At 40.9% G+C, this 21737-nt stretch overlaps 1 protein-coding gene across 1 annotated transcript in view; it reads right to left on the bottom strand.

Moving 5' to 3' along the window:
• MED12 (mediator complex subunit 12) overlaps positions 1 to 21737 on the bottom strand; it is a 708291-nt gene that overhangs the window by 150590 nt on the left and 535964 nt on the right. The window contains exons 34-35 of the mRNA XM_033943934.1: positions 7071 to 7206; positions 6114 to 6275 (exon numbers count right to left, since the gene is read on the bottom strand). Coding sequence (XP_033799825.1) covers positions 6114 to 6275; positions 7071 to 7206 — 298 coding nt within the window. The remainder of the gene's footprint in view (positions 1 to 6113; positions 6276 to 7070; positions 7207 to 21737) is intronic.

Here is a 21737-nt window from a genome sequence, read left to right as displayed (position 1 = left end):
CCTCAGTTCCAGGAAAGATGGCCGAATCATTGATCAAGGACAGTATCAGTGAGCACATAGAAAGAAATAAGCTGATGAGTACAAGCCAGCATGGTTTCTGTACTGGAAGATCTTGCCAAACAAACCTGCTGCACTTCTTCGAGGGGATAAGCGAACATTTGGACAAAGGTGACCCCATAGACATAGTATACCTGGATTTCCAGAAAGCTTTCGACAAGGTACCTCATGAGTGCCTTCTAAGGAAACTGTGGAACCACGGAGTGGAAGGGGACATACACAGATGGATCAGAAACTGGCTGGCAAACAGGAAACAGAGGGTAGGAGTAAAGGGACACTATTCTGACCGGAAAGGGGTCACAAGTGGCGTCCCACAAGGGTCAGTGCTGGGACCACTGCTATTCAATATATTTATTAATGACTTGGAAACAGGGACAAAGTGTGAAGTTATAAAATTCGCGGATGACACAAAACTCTCCGGTAAGGTTAGATCTGTAACTCCAAAGGGACCTGGACAAACTGAGTGAGTGGGCAGATAAATGGCAGATGAGCTTCAATGTGGAGAAATGTAAAGTTATGCACATAGGGAAAGGGAACCTGATGTATAACTACACGATGGGGGAGATGACATTGGGAAAAGACAACCTAGAAAAGGACTTGGGGGTTTTGGTGGATAAAACAATGAAACCGGCAGCACAATGCGCAACGGCCTCAAAAATGGCGAACAGAATGTTGGGCATTATCAAAAAAGGTATCACTACCAGAACCAAGGAAGTTATCCTCCCGCTGTACAGGGCAATGGTGCGACCGCATCTGGAGTACTGTGTCCAGTACTGGTCGCCGTACCTAAAGAAAGATATGGCGATACTCGAGAGGGTCCAGAGAAGAGCAACAAAAATGATAAAGGGCATGGAAAACCTCTCGTATGCTGAGAGGCTGGAGAAGCTGGGGCTCTTTTCCCTGGAAAAGCGGAGACTTAGAGGGGATATGATAGAAACTTATAAGATCATGAAGGGTATAGTGAGGGTAGAGAGAGACAGATTCTTCAGACTGGTGGGGGCAACAAAAACTAGAGGGCACTCAAAAAAATTGAAGGTAGATAGGTTCAGAACAAATGCTAGGAAGTTCTTCTTCACCCAGAGGGTAGTGGACACATGGAATGCGCTTCCAGAGGGGGTGGTTGAGCAGAGTACGGTTTTGGGTTTCAAAAAGGGATTGGACGAGTTCCTGAAGGGAAAGGGAATCCAGGGGTACAATTAGAGGGTTACTATACAAGACAAAATGCTCTTGAGTAATAGATCACTACAGATCATTGACCTGGGGGGCCGCCGCAGGAACAGACTTCTGGGCATGATGGACCTATGGTCTGACTTGGCAGAGGCAATACTTATGTGCTCAGAGAGGAAGGGGTAAATTTTGGTGATATTGAAGAGATAGAAGCAACAGGTCTTAGCAGCTTGTTGGATATGCACAGAAAATGAGAGGTCGGAATTGAAGACGACTTCAAGGTTGTGAGCAGAGGAGACTGGAGTCCTAGATTTCAAACGTACGGACTTTAATGCAATGGGAAAGTACCTGAAGAAAGAGCTGTTAGGATGGGAGGACATAAGAGAAGTGGAAAGACAGTGGTCTAAGCTGAAAGGAGCGATAAAAATGGCTACGGACCTTTATGTGAAGAAAATCAATAAAAACAAGAGAAAAAGGAAGCCGATATGGTTCTCTAATCTAGTGGCTAAGAAAATAAAGGCAAAAGAGTTGGCATTCATGAAATATAAAAACCCAAGAAGAGGAGCGCAGAAAGGACTACAGGGTGAAACTGAAAGAAGCCAAGAGAGAGATATGTTTGGCGAAGGCACAGGCGGAAGAACAAATGGCTAAAAATGTAAAAAAGGGAGATAAAAATTTTTTCAGATATATTAGTGAAAGGAGGAAGATAAAAAATGGAATTGCTAGGCTAAAAGATGCTGGGAACAAATATGTGGAGAGTGATGAGGAGAAAGCAAATGTGCTAAACAAATACTTCTGTTCTGTGTTCACAGAAGAAAATCCTGGAGAAGGACCGAGATTGTCTGGCAAAGTTACACGAGAAAATGGAGTAGATTCTGCGCCGTTCACGGAGGAGGGTGTTTATGAGCAACTTGAAAAACTGAAGGTGGACAAAGCGATGGGACCAAACGGGATCCATCCCAGGATACTAAGGGAGCTCAGAGAGGTTCTGGCGAGTTCTATAAAAGACTTGTTCAACAAATCTCTGGAGACAGGAGTGATTCCTGGGGATTGGAGGAGAGCGGATGTGGTCCCGATTCATAAAAGTGGTCACAGGGATGAAGCAGGAAACTACAGGCCGGTGAGCCTCACTTCAGTTGTTGGAAAAATAATGGAAGTGTTGCTGAAAGAAAGGATAGTGTACTTCCTTGAATCTAATGGGTTACAGGATCTGAGGCAACATGGCTTTACAAAAGGTAAATCGTGCCAAACGAACCTGATTGAATTTTTTGATTGGGTGACCAGAGAGCTGGATCGAGGACATATGCTAGATGTAATTTACTTGGATTTCAGCAAAGCCTTTGATACAGTCCCTCATAGGAGGCTGTTGAACAAACTTGAAGGGCTGAAGTTAGGACCCAAAGTGGTGAACTGGGTCAGAAACTGGCTGTCGGACAGACGCCAGAGGGTGGTGGTTAATGGAAGTCGCTCGAAGGAAGGAAAGGTGACTAGTGGAGTCCCTCAGGGTTCGGTGCTGGGGCCAATCCTGTTCAATATATTTGTGAGTGACATTGCTGAAGGGCTAGTAGGAAAAGTGTGCCTTTTTGCAGATGATACCAAGATTTGTAACAGAGTAGACACCGAAGAGGGAGTGGAAAATATGAAAAAGGATCTGCAAAAGTTAGAGGAATGGTCTAATGCCTGGCAACTAAAATTCAATGCAAAGAAATGCAGAGTAATGCATTTGGGGATTAATAATAGGAAGGAACCGTATATGCTGGGAGGAGAGAAGCTGATATGCACGGACGGGGAGAGGGACCTTGGGGTGATAGTGTCCGAAGATCTAAAGGCGAAAAAACAGTGTGACAAGGCAGTGGCTGCTGCCAGAAGGATGCTGGGCTGTATAAAGAGAGACGTAGTCAGTAGAAGGAAGAAGGTGTTGATGCCCCTGTACAGGTCATTGGTGAGGCCCCACTTGGAGTATTGTGTTCAGTTTTGGAGACCGTATCTGGCGAAAGACGTAAGAAGACTTGAGGCGGTCCAAAGGAGGGCGACGAAAATGATAGGAGGCTTGCGCCAGAAGACATATGAGGAGAGACTGGAAGCCCTGAATATGTATACCCTAGAGGAAAGGAGAGACAGGGGAGATATGATTCAGACGTTCAAATACTTGAAGGGTATTAACGTAGAACAAAATCTTTTCCAGAGAAAGGAAAATGGTAAAACCAGAGGACATAATTTGAGGTTGAGGGGTGGTAGATTCAGGGGCAATGTTAGGAAATTCTACTTTACAGAGAGGATAGTGGATGCCTGGAATGCGCTCCCGAGAGAGGTGGTGGAGAGTAAAACTGTGACTGAGTTCAAAGAAGTGTGGGATGAATACAGAAGATTTAGAATCAGAAAATAATATTAAATATTGAACTAGGCCAGTACTGGGCAGACTTGCACGGTCTATGTCTGTGTATGGCCGTTTGGTGGAGGATGGGCAGGGGAGGGCTTCAATGGCTGGGAGGGTGTAGATGGGCTGGAGTAAGTCTTAACAGAGATTTCGGCAGTTGGAACCCAAGCACAGGATTCTCGCCCAGAAATAGCTAAGAAGAAAAAAAATAAAAAAAATTTAAATTGAATCAGGTTGGGCAGACTGGATGGACCATTCGGGTCTTTATCTGCCATCATATATTATGTTACTATTTATTGAGATGGAGGAGGAGCAGAGGGTTTAGGAGGAAAGAAGAGCAGCTCAGTCTTGGACATATTTAGTTTCAGAAGATGGCAGGACATCCAGGCAGCAATGTCAGCACCTACAAGTGTGTTCATTCTGCTGCTCCTCAATATCTCTCCTTATACACCTTCCAGAGAACTCCGTTCCTCAGATAAGCCGCTCTTAGCTTTACCCTTCCCCTCCACTGACAATTCCAGACTTCGTTTCTTTCATCTAGCTGCCCCCTATGCCTGGAATAAATTGAATTTGTCCGCCAAGCCCCTTCCCTTGTTTAAAAGCAGACTGAAAACCAACCTTTTGGATATAGCCTTAAATCTTTAACCCTACTCCTCTGCCCTCCAACCCAGCCAGCTGATTAACCGTTCCCCTTGACATCCTGTTTGTCTGTCTTGGCTGTTGAGATTGTAAGCTCTTTCGAGAAGGGACTGTTTTCTTCTTTGTGACTCTGTACAGCGCTGCGTGTGTCTGGTAGTGCAATAGAAATAATTCATAGTAGTAGTAGTAAACTGCGGCACCGAAGCCAAACTTAATTCCGCCGCTACAGAAAAACCGCTAGCAGCTGCAGCAACAAGGGAATCCCCAGCCTCACCGATGATCTGCTACCCCGACTCTGCCAGACCGCTGGCAGATGAAGAAACCCCAGGGTGGGCGCAGGAGAAGCCTGGACATTACCACCGCCTCCCACCGACGAGCGGTGCACGCACAAAGGAGAGCCAGACACACCGACACCCAAAGCTGGGTCCTCCTCGAGGCGGCCAGACGCATCCACCACTCAGCGCCCACATAAAACGCACTTGTGCTGCTTTTTTGAAATGCTCACACTGAATGCGCCAAACCCCACGTACAACAACACCGTACAAAAACGGCAACCTAAGGACCACTTTAGGCTCCTTTTACTTGTGTCTTTTTTTAAAAAACTTCTCACAGCTAACTAGCTGTCTCAAGAGAGCAGACCCTGCAGGCATTCTAAATTGTAGTCTGTATCGAACAGGTGGCCAGGCGTACAGTTTTAAATGCAAAATGCAAAAAACCTGGGGAGGTGGGGGAAATGGGGGGAGGGACTCGACCCTTCCGAGTGTGGCACCCCCAAGGTCGGTGTGACCCCCGAGAGGGTCCCCTAAGCTCTGTCTGGATAGCAAAAGGGACAAGAAAGGTTCCCTAAATCAGATCCAACAGGCCCAAAACAAACTTCAGCACAGACTGCACAATCTTACCACTCCAACTGCTGGAGATTGAGAAAAGACCGATTGTATGAAGGACTGCACAGCCCACTTGTACTGATGCCAAAAGTCAGTGTCTCAGACTCCACTTGAGGGGGGGGGGGGTTGCTTGACAGCAGGAGTGAGTGGGCATCTCTCTTGCTGCTGTGGAGTGGGTGGGTTGCTTGATCGGCGGTGGGAGGGAGTGGGCATCTCTCCCACTACCGTGTATGCATGTGTGGTGTGGGGGGGGGATGGGTTAATTGACTTTGGAAGCAGGAGAAAGCGGGTATCCCTCCTGCCAATCTTCGATTTTGGTTGGTTTGTTTTTCTAATTTTTGTGTTTATTCTGTGCATGTACCCATTGCTATTACCAGCGATGGGCACATGCAAATTAAGCAAATCTTCGTTACTCTCCATCAATCTCATTTGCATGTGAGGTTTTTGGAGAATGACTAGCCTTTTTTAAATCGCTACAATAACGGTTGCAACAGTGGCCCATTGGATTTTACCACGAAGTTTTAAGAATCTAGCCCTATTTTTCTATCGTTTTCATTAATGGCCATATGCTAATTTAAGGACTCCAGTGTTACTCAAGTGTTGACCAACTAGCTCATGGTAATGTAAATGAGCTAACTGTTTGGAAACACCGATATGCCTCCAAAAAAAAAAAATTGCAAAAAAATGATTAAAGTGAGATTAGTGCATATTAATGCCAAAACTAATATGGGATGCTTTAGTGTGTCCTGCATTAAGCTTTTCTTTCTGCATTAGACACACATTAGCACCTAACAAAGCTTCGTAAGCTTGGATAGTTAAGTTTAATTAACAATTTTTGAAGGGCTCCCCAAACAATATAATTCTGAAATGCAAGACTGATGCATCCTTAGCTGTAGGGAAGCTGAAGCAGTACAGTGGGAGGGGAACCGGGGTCCATTACATAGGTCTGGAGAGCTACAAGTATAAGTATCTTACTCTATTACACTAACCTCCTTCTTGAAGATAGAGTCAAAGCCTGCAATCTTGTTGCCTTTGGTGTCAATCAGGGATCCCTGAGGTTCACATGTGATGACATCACGGGTTTGCTTGGGCAAAGGAAGCAGCTGTCGAACCTTCTCCAGACTCTCCGACTGCCTGTCCCCAAGTTCCTTCTGTGAAGCATCATTTTTATTTAAGACATTTATACTCCATGCCATCGTACAATTCTGGGCAGATCACAATTATACATGCATAATAAAATATTAAAATAAACATATAAACACACACACACATGGATCCCATCAGCTTATTTTATAAAACAGTGTTTTTAGAGCCAGACAAACGTACAGCTACTCATCTATGAGGGCTTGGTTAAGAGTCTGCTTCTAAACGTTTAAGAAATTGAAGAAAGCTATAGGAGAGAAGTCAGTAAGAGAGAAGAAACACTTTGGAATAGTGAAAATGAGAAGTGGGCCCTGTAAAAAGTGATGTAATAAAAGAAATATAAAAATCTTAGGACACCAGAGTAATTAAGTGTGAGAGAAAGAAGATTTAAAGAAATGTGTAAAGGAGAAAGAAAAGGGGACAAGATAAGCAATGACAGGAAGAGGAAGTGTAAAGAGCAATGACAGGAGGAGAGACAAAGCATTCAAAAATAGAAAGAAGTGGAGGGATTGAGGCAAAGGATGAAAGGGAAAAGAGAAAAGTCAGGTGGGGAAGAAAAAGAGCAACGATAAGAGGGAGAAAGGAGAGGGAGATGGGCAATGAGACGAGGAGACAAAGCATTCAAAAGTAGAAGGAAGTGGAGGGGTTGAGGCAAAAGGAAGTCATGCAGGCAATGATAGGAGGATAAGAAATGACAAGTGGTAAGGAAATGACATGGGGGGAACGGGGCGATTGTTGACAGATGAAGTGGAGGAGGAAATCGTGAAGAAATGACAAGAGAGGAATAGGGTTTGGCTCTTTACCCTGAGTTTCTTGACTAGGTTCATGTAGGCCCTCTTGTTCTCCTCCATGCTTCCCTGAGAAATGCTGGACATGTCTGCAGCCAGTGTCCCATTGATCAGTACACTCAACATGTCCAATACTGTAGTGTAGAGTTCACTACACAAAGGAAAGGCAAGATTAAAAAGCAGCTGCAAACAGGAAATGAGAAAATATAGTTCTCACACTGAACGTGAGGCTTCCAGAACTCTCTTACATGCTCTCCATATCCTGTTCTATCTTGCCTTGGGCTTATATGAGTAACAGCTTGAAAGGATCTTTTTCAATGTATTGAATTATTAAATGTTACAGAAAAAAGAAAGAAGAAAAAATAAGAACTAGAAAAATCCACATGATTTCCTACTAGGTTAACATCAAGGTTAACATCGAAGACCTACATTAAAAAAAAGTATACAGTATATCACACAATATAAAAGTTCAGAGCAGGCAAAAACTTGTATCATACCCTAATCACATTATTTAGGGAAATGTAATTCTTTATTAGCAATAAAGGATTCTAAATGTATTGGAACAAAATCCCACATAAGAATCTGAACCCCATGTTACCAGACATTTACAGGGAAATTTTATAAAATACTCTCTGCAATACCTATAAAATTTGTCACCACAATGAAAGTTTTGAGTTCAAATCTACCCTCAAATAGCACACTTCCTGGTGTACTGTGACTGAACATAAGAACATAAGCAATGCCTCTGCTGGGTCAGACCTGAGGTCCATCGTGCCCAGCAGTCCGCTCACGTGGTGGCCCAACAGGTCCAGGATCTGTGCAGTAATCCTCTATCTATACCCCTCCATCCCCTTTTCCAGCAGGAAATTGTCCAATCCTTTCTTGAACCCCAGTACTGTACTCTGCCCTATTACGCTCTCTGGAAGCGTGTCCACCACAAGTTGGGTAAAGAAGAACTTCCTAGCATTCATTTTGAATCTGTCCCCTTTCAACTTTTCTGAGTGTCCTCTTGTTCTTTTATTTTTCAAAAGTTTGAAGAATCTGTCCCTCTCTACGCCCTTCATGATCTTGTAAGTCTCTATCATATCCCCTCTAAGTCTCCTCTTCTCCAGGGAAAAGAGACCCAGTTTCTCCAATCTCTCAGCATATGGAAGGTTTTCCATCCCCTTTATCAGACGTGTCGCTCTCCTCTGAACCCTCTCGAGTAACGCCATGTCCTTCTTAAGGTACGGGGACCAATATTGGACGCAGTACTCCAGATGCGGACGCACCATCGCCCGATACAATGGCAGGATAACTTCTTTCGTTCTGGTTGTAATACCCTTCTTGATTATGCCTAGCATTCTGTTTGCCTTAGCGGACGTTGCGCACTGTGCTGTCGGCTTCATTGTCATTAGAGAATGACACGGGGAGCGATCCCCGCAGCGAACTGCTGCGTGGCTGCGGTTTGGCTGCGGGTTATGGTGACCTCATTAGCAAATCGCCGCAGACGCGGGGACAAATCCTTTCACCGCCCGCAAAAACGGTGAATAGATTTGTCCCCGCAGGCCAATGTCCCCCCTTCTAAGAACCGCTATTTACCTGTGTTTCACCGTGTTCGTGACCGGGTGTTAGATGTCTCCGCCATGTTGTCTGTCTCCTCCAACTTTCGATCCAACTCGCACGTTGCCGCATTTACTCTCGATCCAACTTGCATTTGTCAGATCAACCCTTCCTGCCAATAGAACCCGCCCCCCCCCCGACGATCGCCGGCAGGAAGGTGCTCAGCCCTTCATGCCGACAGAACCAGCCCTCCCCAACGATCGCGGCAGGAGGATACCCCCAACAAACCCCGCCATCCCGAAACACCACCCTTAGTCTTACTTTCCAAGTTGGACCGGACAGCTCCTCGCTCGTCTGGCCAGCAGGCCTGCCTCCGTCCAAATGAGGCGGGCCCGCCCCTCCCCTCCCCTGCCTAACCCACAGGATCCTAGGGCCTGATTGGCCCAAGCACCTAAGGCCCCTCCTATAGCGGGAGTGGCTTTAGGTGCCTAGACCAATCAGGCCCTAGGATCCTGTGGGTTGGGCAGGGTAGGGGCGGGCCCGCCTCATTTGGACGGAGGCAAGCCTGCTGGCCATACGTGTGAGGAGCTGTCCGGTCCAACTTGGAAAGTAAGACTAAGGGGGTTCCGGGGTGGGAGGGTTCGTTGGGGGGGGGGGGTCCAGCAGGAGGGGTTGGGTACCCTCCTGCCGGCGATCTTAGGGGAGGCCATTGGGAGGACCGGCAGGAGGGGTTGGGTACCCTTCTGCTGCGATTGTCGGGAGGGCCGTTGGGGGGGGGGGTCTACAGGAATACACAGTCTAGTACCTGAACTCGCAATCTGGGCAACTGCAACTGGGCAACCTGATCCCGAAATCTGAGCAACTGCCTGCTGCCGTCGCGTATGCTGGGACTCCTGCCTTCGTGTATCTGCCGGATACGCGAAGGCAGGCATACGCGATGGCAGCAGGCAGTTGCAAATCAGCTGACGCTGGCGCAATCTTGCACACTGGGAAAGAAGAGAATCTCCGGCGTCAGCTGACTAGCAACCCCCCATCGTATGGGACACCTGCCTTCGCATATCTGCCGGATACACGAAGACAGGAGTCCCAGCAAAAGATGCAGCTGCAGGAAGTTGCTAGTCAGCTGACGCTGATGCCGGAGCTTCTCTTCCTGCCCAGTGTACACCAGGTACTGCTGGACAAGGGGAGGAGGGGAAGAAGGAAGGGAGAAAGGATACTGTTGGACAGGAGGGAAGGGGTACTGCTGGACAATGGGAACAGGGAAGGGAGAAGGGGTACTGCTGGACAAGGGGGAAGTAAAAGGAAGGGAGAAGAGGTACTGCTGAACCTGGCAGAAAAGGAGGGAAAGGAAAGGTGCTACACACTGGAGGGGAAGGTGAGATGGTGCATGGGGAGAGAGCATGTTGGGTTGTGGGGTGCGAAGGAGGGATACCACTGAGGGAAGAGGCAAGGACAGAGAGAGAAAGTGTGCAGGAGGCAGAAAGTGTTGGACTCATGGAGAGGGCAAGATGGATGGGGAGGACAGAAAGGAGGGAAGGAGAAATGTTACACTGGGGAAGGGGGAGAGCGCAGAGAGTGAAAAGTTGGACTCATGGAGGGAGAGAGAGAGATGCTTGGTTGAGGGAAGGAGGATCAGAGGAGAAGCATACAGGAGGGGTTGGGTGCCCTCCTGTCGTGATCGCTGGGGGGAGGGGAGACTTGCAGCCGTAGCCGCGGTCACTATGCTAATCACGGCAGGGAGATCTTTGCCACGATTAGGTACAGCGGCCGCGTCTACTTACCATGTAGGCTAACATTGTAAGCATTAAAAGTACATGTCGTGTTTGTTTTTGTATAGTTATTAACTAATATTTAACTAAGTTTTAAAGTTTTAAAGAATGTTTCCTTTATACGTAAATAAAGAAAAGTATATAAAATCGTACCCATTTGAGGCTTTTATGTATGCAGCGGTGACGGTGACGGGGCGGTGAATGGGGTTGCAGTGGCGGTGACGGGGCGGTGAATGGGGTGGCAGTGGCGGTGACGGGGCGGTGAAGGGAATGGCGGTGACGGGGCGGTGCAGAGGATGGTGAGACGGGGACGGGGCGGTGACGGGGACCAATTTTTTCACCGTGTCATTCTCTAATTGTCATGTCCACTATTACCCCCAAGTCCCTTTCTTGGGTACTCTCATTTAATACATATACTCCAAGCAAACCCTTCTCAGTAAATCTTCTTAATATATTAATAGAACAAAAGTTGATGTGAATTGTTAAAGTAATACCTACATCAGTATAAATATATAGCTAATATGATAAATAAATATATCTCAACTTTATTAATATCATAACATCAAAAATATTTCTTTAAAAAGACATACATATAGACATACTCAAACCGACATGATCACATGAAAGACAAGCATAATCATTTGCATGTGGCGACTAGCAGTCTAGTTTCTGACAGACCTTGCTTTGACATCCTGCCCGCTCGATTCTTCCTTTTGAAAAAGAATGTTTTGAAACACGGCTTGTGTCAAGGAGGAGAGAAGAAGTGAAGGATGTTGTTTCACCGTTTTGTTTGGTTCCGTGATCATATGGTGTTCGTTTAATTACACTTGTGGAGGATCTATTTGCACCTAGCACGTGCACTTTATAGACTTCATTTTGTGGAATTTTTGCTTCTTTTGGCACACAGACTTGGTTGTATGCGATTTTGCACTCTGCACTTTGAACTCTGAACTTTTTAGGAGCCCTATTCGCCATCTTGGATTCCCTGGAGCCTGCACGCCTTGGGACTTTCAGCTGTTTGTTTTATGTGCTTATTTGGACCATTTTGAGATAAGTATTTATTCAGCACTTATTTTTAATTTTGAATAGTAAACATTTCTTGTGTGCTTATTTTTGCACATGATTATGCTTGTCTTTCATGTGATCATGTCGGTTTGAGTATGTCTATATGTATGTCTTTTTAAAGAAATATTTTTGATGTTATGATATTAATAAAGTTGAGATATATTTATTTATCATATTAGCTATATATTTATACTGATGTAGGTATTACTTGAACAATTCACATCAACTTTTGTTCTATTAATGTATTAAGAAGATTTACTGAGAAGGGTTTGCTTGGAGTATATGTATTTAATCATTTGGGAACCCTTGTTTTCAGTTTTTGATCTCTCAGGGTTTTGTTGTTTGTAATACTCTCATTTAATAACAGCCCTCCCATCGTATAGTTGTACCTCGGGTTTCTGTTTCCCACATGTAATACTTTACATTTCTCAACGTTGAACTTCATCTGCCATCTCGTCGCCCATTCCCCTAGTTTCTTCAAGTCCCTTTGCAATTCTTCGCAGTCCTCTTTAGTCCGAGCTCCACTAAATAGTTTGGTGTCGTCCGCAAATTTTATTATCTCACTCTTCGTCCCTGTTTCTAGATCATTTATGAATATATTAAATAGCAGCGGCCTGAGCACCGAGTCCTGCAGGACCCCACTCGTGACCCACCTCCAGTCCGAGTAGTGGCCCTTCACTCCTACCCTCTGTTTTCTACCCGCCAACCAGTTTCTGATCCATCTATGTACGTCTCCTTCCACCCCATGGTTCTTCAGTTTCCGGAGTAGGCGTTCATGGGGCCTTGTCAAAGGCTTTTTGGAAATCTAGATATATGATGTCTATGGGGTCTCCTTTGTCCATCTGTTTGTTAATTCCTTCGAAGAAGTGCAATAAATTCGTTAGGCACGATCTCCCCTTGCAGAAACCATGTTGGCTGGTTATCAGAAGTTCGTTTCTTTCAAAATCATCGATGTTTTCTTTTATCAGTGCTTCCGCCATTTTCCCCGGAACCGAGGTCAGACTCACCGGTCTGTAGTTTCCTGGGTCACCTCTTGATCCCTTTTTAAAGATGGGCGTAACATTGGCTATTTTCCAGTCCTCCGGGATCACGCCTGTTTTCAGGAATAGATTGCAAATTTGCTGCAGTAGTTCCACTATCTCCTCCTTTAATTCCTTCAGACCCCTTGGATGGAATCTGTCCGGACCTGGGTTCTGATATTCCATAACCGTTATTTTAACTGACGGATCATATTTGGATTTCAATGGATTACAAATGCCTCGATCTTCATCCCCTCCTCACTGACCCATTGTAAAATTCACCCAAAGTATCTAAAATTGTATTAAATATCACCAAGATAAGAATAGCCTTACTGGGGTCAGACCAGTGGTCCATCTAGTCCAGTAGCTCATCTTCACAGTGGCCACTCCAGGTCACTAGTATCTGGCAAAAACTCAAATAGTAGCAACACATTCCACACTACCAATTCAGGGCAAGCAGTGCCTTCCCCAGTGTCTATCTTAATAACAAGCTATGGACTTTTCCTCCAAATCTTTTTATTTTTTTAAATAAATCTTTATTCATTTTTAATCTTTCAACAAGTGTACAAAATATAACCATACATAGTCTTGAAAACATCACTTGTAAATCCATCAAGAAAAACAACAATTGTATATATATAAACCCATAACCCACCCCCTCCCCATTATTATTATTATTAATATACACAATATAATAAGAACCCTTCCCCCTCTCTATTATTCATGGTGTATATTTCAATAGAAAAAACTGGTGTTTAATCATCACAAAAAGATGTCAATGGCCCCCATATTTTAGTAAAGGTCTTATAATTTCCATTTTGTACAGCTAATGATCTTTCCATTTTGAACATGACATAACAAATTCCACCAAAAGTTGAAATTAAGTCTACTGCAATCCTTCCAATTGTTGGTGATATGTTGAATAGCGATTCCATGTACAGCTATACGATGGGAGGGAGGGTACTCGGGGAAGGCAGCCAAGAAAAAGATCTGGGGGTATTGGTGGATAACACAATGAAGCAGGTGGCGCAATGTGCAGCGGCCTCAAAAAAAGCAAGCAGAATGTTGGGCATTATCAAAAAAGGTATCACTACCAGAACGAAGGAAGTTATCCTGCCACTGTATCGAGCAATGGTGCGCCCACATCTGGAATACTGCGTCCAATACTGGTCGCCATATCTCAAGAAGGACATGGCAATACTCGAGAGGGTCCAGAGGAGAGCAACGAGGATGATAAAGGGTATGGAGAACCTTTCGTACGGTTAGACAGGCTGGGGCTCTTTACCCTGGAAAAGCGGAGACTGAGAGGGGACATGATAGAGACTTATAAAATCATGAAAGGCATAGAGAAGGTGGAGAGGGACAGATTCTTTAGACTAGCAGGGACAACTAAAACAAGAGGTCATTCAGAAAAACTGAGAGGAGACAGATTCATAACGAATGCAAGGAAGTTCTTCTTCACTCAACAGGTGGTAGACACCTGGAACGCGCTTCCCGGAGAGGTGATAAGACAGAGTACAATTCTGGGGTTCAAAAAGGGACTGGATGACTTCCTGGAAGCGAAGGAGATAACAGGGTACAGATAGATGTTTGGGTATGGATAGAGGATAGGGTATGGACATTTTAGGTTAGGTAGGGAAAACTTTCAGGTCATGGACCTGGAGGGCCGCCACGGGAGCGGACTGCCGGGCACGATGGACCCCTGGTCTGACCCGGCAGAGGCAATGCTTATGTTCTTAAATGATGATATCTGACTCTTTTTTCTCATAGCTGTTCCAAATAATACCGTATCATAAGATAGTGCTACACGATTTTCCAGTAAACAATTTACTTGATTCCAGATGGAATTCCAAAAGGCTAAGATATAGGGACAATAAAACAAAATCTTTTTAAAAACCAGCTACCCAGAGCCCATTTAAAAATATCCCGGATTGGATATGGTTGGAATGGCGACTCATGTTCCCTCTGCGATTCTGCCATGTTCTTAATATCAAGATGCCTAGGTTATATAAAGAAAACAGAGTATTAGTTGATACATGGAAAACTTTAAGATATGTAAATAATCTAACACTTATTCCAATACATAAATCAACAAATCAAACTATTTGGCTAAACTCCAGGATTCAAATTGGCGGTTTTAAAATCATCTGGAAGCATTGGATGATGGCAGGTATACGTACACTGGAATATGTATTATCTAATGGTAAGTTGCTTGAATTTTCACAGTTGCAACATAAATTTGGTCTTTGTAAATCACAAAGTTTTAGATGGTTGCAATTGAAGCAACAAAAAGAAACAGGGGAAACAAAACCACAAACTCAAAAGTACAGAACCAAAGTGGAATTGTCCCAAGTGTCCTTCAACTCATCTGATAGATCCAAATGCCTTTATTCATCCAAAGCCTCATAAATTCATCCAATGACTCAATGACCCGACATGCACATGTTTCGGCCTAACCGGCCTGCCTCAGGAGTCTACAAGTACATACATGGATATAAATAAATTAAAAACATACAATATTTGATAAATATATATATATATAATGTACACATAATGACAATTAGGCCCTGATTCTCCAAAAGTGCGTCCCGATTTTAGGCAGCTGTAGACGTCCTACAGCTGTCTAATCAGCCAATCGGGATGACTGAACTGCTCTGTAAAAAAGGCTCAAATAAATAAAATATAGCTACAGAAAAACATTTGAAATTCATTAAAAAGACGAGGATCAACAGCATAATGGCATCGGGTAAGCTGACAAAAGCTAACTCAGTAGGAGGAAGTAATAAAAGATCAAAAATAGAGCCGATAGCCCCCTCTAAAGTTCCATTGCCAACGGATGAGACAGAAGATATTGACATTGTTAAGGAACTGCGGCAGATAAAGGAAATAGTTTTACAAAATGCAAAGAATATACAGGAAGTTAAAGAAGAGCTGGCAGGGCTTAAATTAAGTTTGAAGGTGGTGGATGTTAAAGTGGAGCAATTAGATAAGAGAGTGGAAAAAACAGAAAAAGAAATAGCTCAATGCAAGAGAGACTGTAAAGAAATAGAAATATTAAAGAGGGATCTTGAGGACGTTTCCAATCGCGAAAGAAGAAATAATTTAAGGCTGATTGGGATCCCGGAAGGGGTAGAAAAAAATAATCCTATTGCCTTTCTTGAGCAATTTTTACCAAAAATTCTACCTCTGACAGTTAAATTTCCTCTGGAAATAGAGAGGGCGCACAGGGTCCCGACTAAAAGATATGATAATCAAAAGGGTCCGCGTCCTTTAATTTGTAAGCTGCTCCGTTATCAACATGTGGAGGAAATTATAAGACTGGCAAAAGAAAATAAGACCTTGAAGTGCCAGGATTCTAAAATATATATAGTGCCAGATTTTGCAAAAGCAACAGCTCAAAAAAGGAAAAAATTGCTTGAATTGAGACCATAGCTTAGAGCGATTGGAGCAAGGTACGGTTTATTGTACCCAGCTATTATGAGGGTCACTTTTGCAAATAAAACTTCAAACTTTGATGATCCTTTGAAATTAAAAGAATTCTTAGAGCAATGTGAACAGCCTATGAATACATAAACTGAGACTAGAATTTAACAGAAGGATTGGAGTAAGAAATACTTTGATTCTGAGATGTTTTTTTTTTTTTTTTTCCTCTCTTCATTTGATTTTTTATTTGTTTTGATTGGTTTCTGATATAGAATATTTTATGGAGAATTGGACTTTGGGAGTTACAGTTAAAAATGGAACAGATTTGAATTACTGATGGAACTGAATGGAAGGATGTGGATGCAAGGATTCTATGATGACATCATTCCACATGCTATGAATCTCAGGGATATTAATGTGAATGAACATTCTGATGTCTCTGATTGAGGTGGATATTAAAAGTTAAATATAAACTAAGAATGACTGGCTCTAATTGTTGAAATTAGGCTCCCTACAGAAGTTAGGGCAGTTTTAAGTAACATTTCCAGCCCTTTATCTGATATTGATGTTCCAGGCAATAAACAGCAATTTATAGGATCCTGCTATAGACTCTTTTTGAAGTGCTGGAATATATTGATGTCAGCTTTATAACATTCTTGACACTTTAGAATTGAATGTAGTCTAGCTGAGGTCAAAGAGCACTTTATATTAATGGAAACACTCATGATTTCAAAGATTAAGGAAAGGGCGGTAGATGATGGAGATTTCCTTAAGTGCATAGGACACTTTACAGGAAAAGAGGTGGTTTAAACAGAAAAAGAATTGTATTGGATGATTACTTGAACTGCGCTAAAAAAGGAAAAGAATTTGGAAATATGAAGGAGACAGAAGCCTGATTGCAGATAAATCCTAAATTTTAAAGAAAATATAAACTTATTATAAAAAAATGCAAGTTGTTTGGAAGAAGAAGTGACTTGAAAGAAGTGAAAGAAAGATCAAGGAAAGTATGAGATGTAAAGGATAAAGCAGTATCTGAACAGGATTTAAGAATAATTTCACTATGAATTGACTGTAAAGCAAAGAACATCAGATTTCTTTTGGATTGACTCTTCAGTGTATGAATGACTCTGTAGAAACATAGTTGACAATTTAAATATAATGAAACTGGAAAGTGTGGTTGGATTTATTCAGACTTTTATATGACTATAATATATTAAAGGAACTGAAACTGTTTAGGGATTTTATGAAAAAAAAAAGGGAATGAACGATAAAAATGGATGCATAATAGTGATGAATTAGTTAAAACAAGCAGCTGATATAAAGACATGAAGAATTGAAGAGATGGGGAGAAGCTGAATATGCTTGGAGAGTTTTTCTACACAAAGCGGAAGATTGATGAAATTGTTTATTTATGATATATAATGATATATTTTAATATCACTTTAATATTTAAGGTTAAGAAGGTGATTTTAGATTAATTAAAGGGGGTATGCAATTAGAAAATTGAATAATTTATTAACATGTAATTGTTTTCACAGGAATACAATAATATTGATTTATTTATTTGTAGTAAATTCAATTTAATATTAAAAGATATTGGTATAAGAAAATGAGTTTCTTGGGCATGTGAGGGAAAGATTCTGAATCTATAGATGTTTTATAATTTAAGGATAAGTGGGGAGGGGAGTGAGGGTGGAAGAAGAAAAGGGAATGGAGGGAAAAGGGTGGAATGAGGGGGGAAAAGAAAAAAAAAAGAAAAAAAAAAAAAAAAAAGGGGAAGGAGGGGAAGAAATAAAAAAAAAAAAAAATAATAAATGAAAAATAAAAAACAAAACATAACAAAAAAATAAAAAAAAAAAAAAAAGAAATTTGAACTTAGTAGATTATTTGAAAGATATTATATTATATAATGTAGCTTATTAAGAGTGATAAATGATGTATATGGCAGAGCCTGAAGGGAGCTTTTTGTCACCTGATTATATATGAGCGTTTCCAAGTTTGCATTATTAATTGGGGGGGGGAAGGGAGGGAGTAGGGAGGGGAATGGGAGGAAGAGATGTTGGTATAGTATTTATTAAAGATTTTGTGAATTGGGGGAAATATGTTGATAGAGAGATAGGGAGGTGTTGGGGGGAAGGAGACCGAGATAATTTACAGTATGGATATAAGGAAAAGGAGTATAATATGATATTGAAGTGGAGATTCTTAGATATTAAATTTTTATTTGTGTAATGACTTTCAAAATATTTTCTTTAAATGTTAATGGCCTGAATCACCCAGTAAAAAGGAAAAAGGTAATGTCATATATCAAACAACAGAATATAGATATATGTTTTCTGCAGGAGACACATTTGTCTGGGATAGAGTCTATGAAGCTGTCAGATAATTGGATAAAACAATGTTTATTTGCACCAGCGATAAAAAAGAAGGCAGGAGTAGCAATATTGATAAATAAAAAATGTCCAGCAACGTTTAATATGATTAAGGCAGATCCTCTAGGAAGATGGGTACTTGTTGACATGAGCATGGGCAATAATACAATGGCGTTGTTAAATGTATATGCCCCTAATTCGAATCAAAGTGAATTCTTTAAGTCTCTACAACAATTAATTTTACCACTGGCTACTACTAATTTAGTGGTGGCTGGGGACTTCAATGCTGTTATAGATCCAATAATGGATAAAAAACCAAGTAGAATTATGAAATCAATGGGGTTAGATAATTTGATACAATCATGTAATTTAAAAGATATATGGCGTATTCTTCATTTTAATGATCGGGAATTTACATTTTGTTCACATGTTCATCAATCATTTTCAAGAATTGATTATATTTTTGTTTCAGATCAGATAGTACAGAAAGTTGTAAAAGCTGACATAGAACCAATAATAATATCTGATCATGGTGGTGTGTGGATAGAAGTTAATTTAGTAGATCAAGATAATTCTAAACCGGTATGGAGGTTTGATAATGCATTGCTTGCTGATTCTAAATTTTGCACAGAATTTCAAACTAAAATTAATGAATATTTTTTACTTAATGATTTAGAGGAAATGTCGATTGGAATTTTATGGGATGCTTTCAAAGCAACTATGAGAGGACAAATTATATCATATTCTGCATATAAAAAGAAACAGCTAAGAAAGCAATAAGTAAATTTGGAAAAAGAAATTAAAAATTTGGAATTAAAATTGGTTAATAAATGGGAACAGGAGACATTTCAAATATTGTTAAAAAAAAAATGTGAATATAATGAAATTTCCTCTGGGTTAGTAAGGAAAGATATTTTTGCTCAACAAGCGGTATATTATGGTAGTGCAAATAAGGCTGGAAGATTATTGGCAAATTATTTAAAAGCAAAGAAAAGGAAGGAAAAAATAAACATAATTAAGGATGAGTTAGGCAATTCACATTCTCAAATTGGAAATATATTAAAACAATTTTTAAAATATTATAAGTCACTGTATTCTTCGGAGTCTTATTTAAATAAAGAGAAAGATGGGTTGGATTTTTTGAGTTTAATTGAAGGTCCTAAGGTTCCTGATCATATAAAAGGAAGTTTAGATAAACCTATATCATTAAAAGAGTTACAAATGGCATTGAAATCCCTTAGAGTTGGGACCGCTCCAGGTGGAGATGGATTTACAGTAGAGTTTTATAAAGAATTTCAAATTTCCCTATTACCATATTTATTAAAATTATATCAGGATCAACTGAATAAAGGTTGTATATCAGGCACTATGGCAGAATCTTTAACTATTGTTTTGCCAAAGCCAAATAAAGATCCAACATTGGTGTCAAATTACAGGCCTATATCTTTAATAAATGTAGATGGTAAATTATTAGCTAAGATTTTAGCATTAAGATTGGCTAAAGCTCTTCCGCATATAATAGGAATGAATCAAACTGGATTTGTTGCTCAGAGACACTCTTCTAATAATACTAGACTGGCATTTCAGATGTATTATTTAACAAAACAAATTAATGATCCGGCTTTTTCGGTATCACTAGATGCTGAAAAGGCTTTTGATCGTGTAGAATGGAATTTCATGTATCAAGTTATGGAGTGGTTTGGTATTGGATCCGGATTTATACAAATGATTCAAACACTGTATAGCTCCCCAACTGCTCGCTTATATATAAATAATAATATTTCAGATGCTTTTAAGTTGCAGAGGGGAGTTAGACAAGGTTGTCCATTATCTCCTTTGCTCTTTGATATAGTTCTTGAACCCTTATTATTAGCTATTCGACAGGCAAAGGACATACAGGGTATTCCATGTGCTGGAGTGGAATATAAAGTATCTGCTTATGCAGATGACATCTTGCTTCATTTGAGGAATCCGGAAACAACAATTCCATGTCTACTGAAGGTAATAGATACATTTGGAAAATTCTCAGGATACAAAATAAATTGGACTAAATCAGAGATTTTACCTTTAAATGTGCATTGTACAAAAGGTATATTTGATTCTTTCCCTTTTATATGGAAAGAGGATGGAATAAAGTACTTAGGTATTTGGTTGAATAAAACACTCGAAGAGACAATGAGAATAAATCAAAAAATTTTATTACAAAAAGTAACAGAGATGTGTGAGCAATGGAATCCTTTACATTTGTCCTGGTGGGGAAGAGTTCAAACTGTTAAAATGATGATTTTGCCTGTGGTTTGCTATCAATTGGGAATGATACCAGTGTTTTTTCAGGGGTCTTTCTATAAAAAATTAAATAGTATTCTGGTTAAATTTATTTGGCTGGGTAAAATTACAAGAGTGGCTTTAGTGTCTTTGCAAAGACCAATTGAGGAGGGTGGGGTAAATTTTCCCAATTTTTATAGGTATCATCAAGCCTATATCATGCGCCAAGGTATGTATTGGGTCCTCCCAGAGCTTTTGGAACAATTACCAGAGTGGTTAAAGATGGAGAGATCACTTATCTTTCCACTTAGGCTTGATCTTTTGCTTGGTATAAAAGTGCCTAGAATACGTAAGGACAATAGAGTATTAATGGATACTTGGAAAACATTAAGGTTTATAGACAAATTAACTACTGATTCTATTTTAAAATCGAAACAACAGACTATTTGGGTAAACTCCAAGATACAAATAGGCGGGTTTAAGGTTGTCTGGAAAGATTGGATTAAAGCAGGTATAAGATCATTAACGGAAATAATTGATAATGGTAAGATGCTTGAATTTTCACAATTGCAACATAAATATGGTCTGAATAAAAAACAAAGTTTTAAGTGGTTGCAATTGAAGCAGGCTATTCAGGTGGGGTTCCCTGAATGGAAATCTTTAAATGATCATTACAGCTTAGAATTCTTATGTTTCCAGGCAGATTTTCTGGGTCATCAGGCCGCAAAGTGGTATAAAATTATATCTAATTATTTGAATAAGAAGCCTAAAAATGGATTAAGAGATATTTGGAGCATTGAGATTAAGCATCAGATTAATGCATCTCAATGGCCACGTATTTGGTCTTGGAGAATTAAAGGTACGATGTCAGCATCTATTAGGCAAACATGGTTCTTTTTGTTGCATAGAGCATTCTGGACCCCTACTAGATTACAAAAATTAGATTGCTCTAAGTCTAATAGATGTTGGCATTGTAAAATTGAAGTTGGAACTTTAGACCATCTTTTATTTTATTGTCCATATATTCAGGCATTTTGGATATCAATCTGGGATCAAGTCAACATATTGATGGAGAGTCATGTGGCATTATCCTATGACACAGTGGTTTTTGGAATGTGTATGAGGGCCAAATGCCAAATATCTGCAGCAAACAATAAATTATTGATGATTCTTACTGGTGTGGGAATTCAGCAAATAACAACTAATTGGAAAGACTGTTCTAGACTG

This window comes from Geotrypetes seraphini, chromosome 5 (genome assembly GCF_902459505.1).
Source record: "Geotrypetes seraphini chromosome 5, aGeoSer1.1, whole genome shotgun sequence".
NCBI lineage: Eukaryota > Metazoa > Chordata > Amphibia > Gymnophiona > Dermophiidae > Geotrypetes > Geotrypetes seraphini.
Note: the sequence above shows the minus strand (reverse complement) of the source record. Positions and strands in the feature narration are given on the sequence as shown.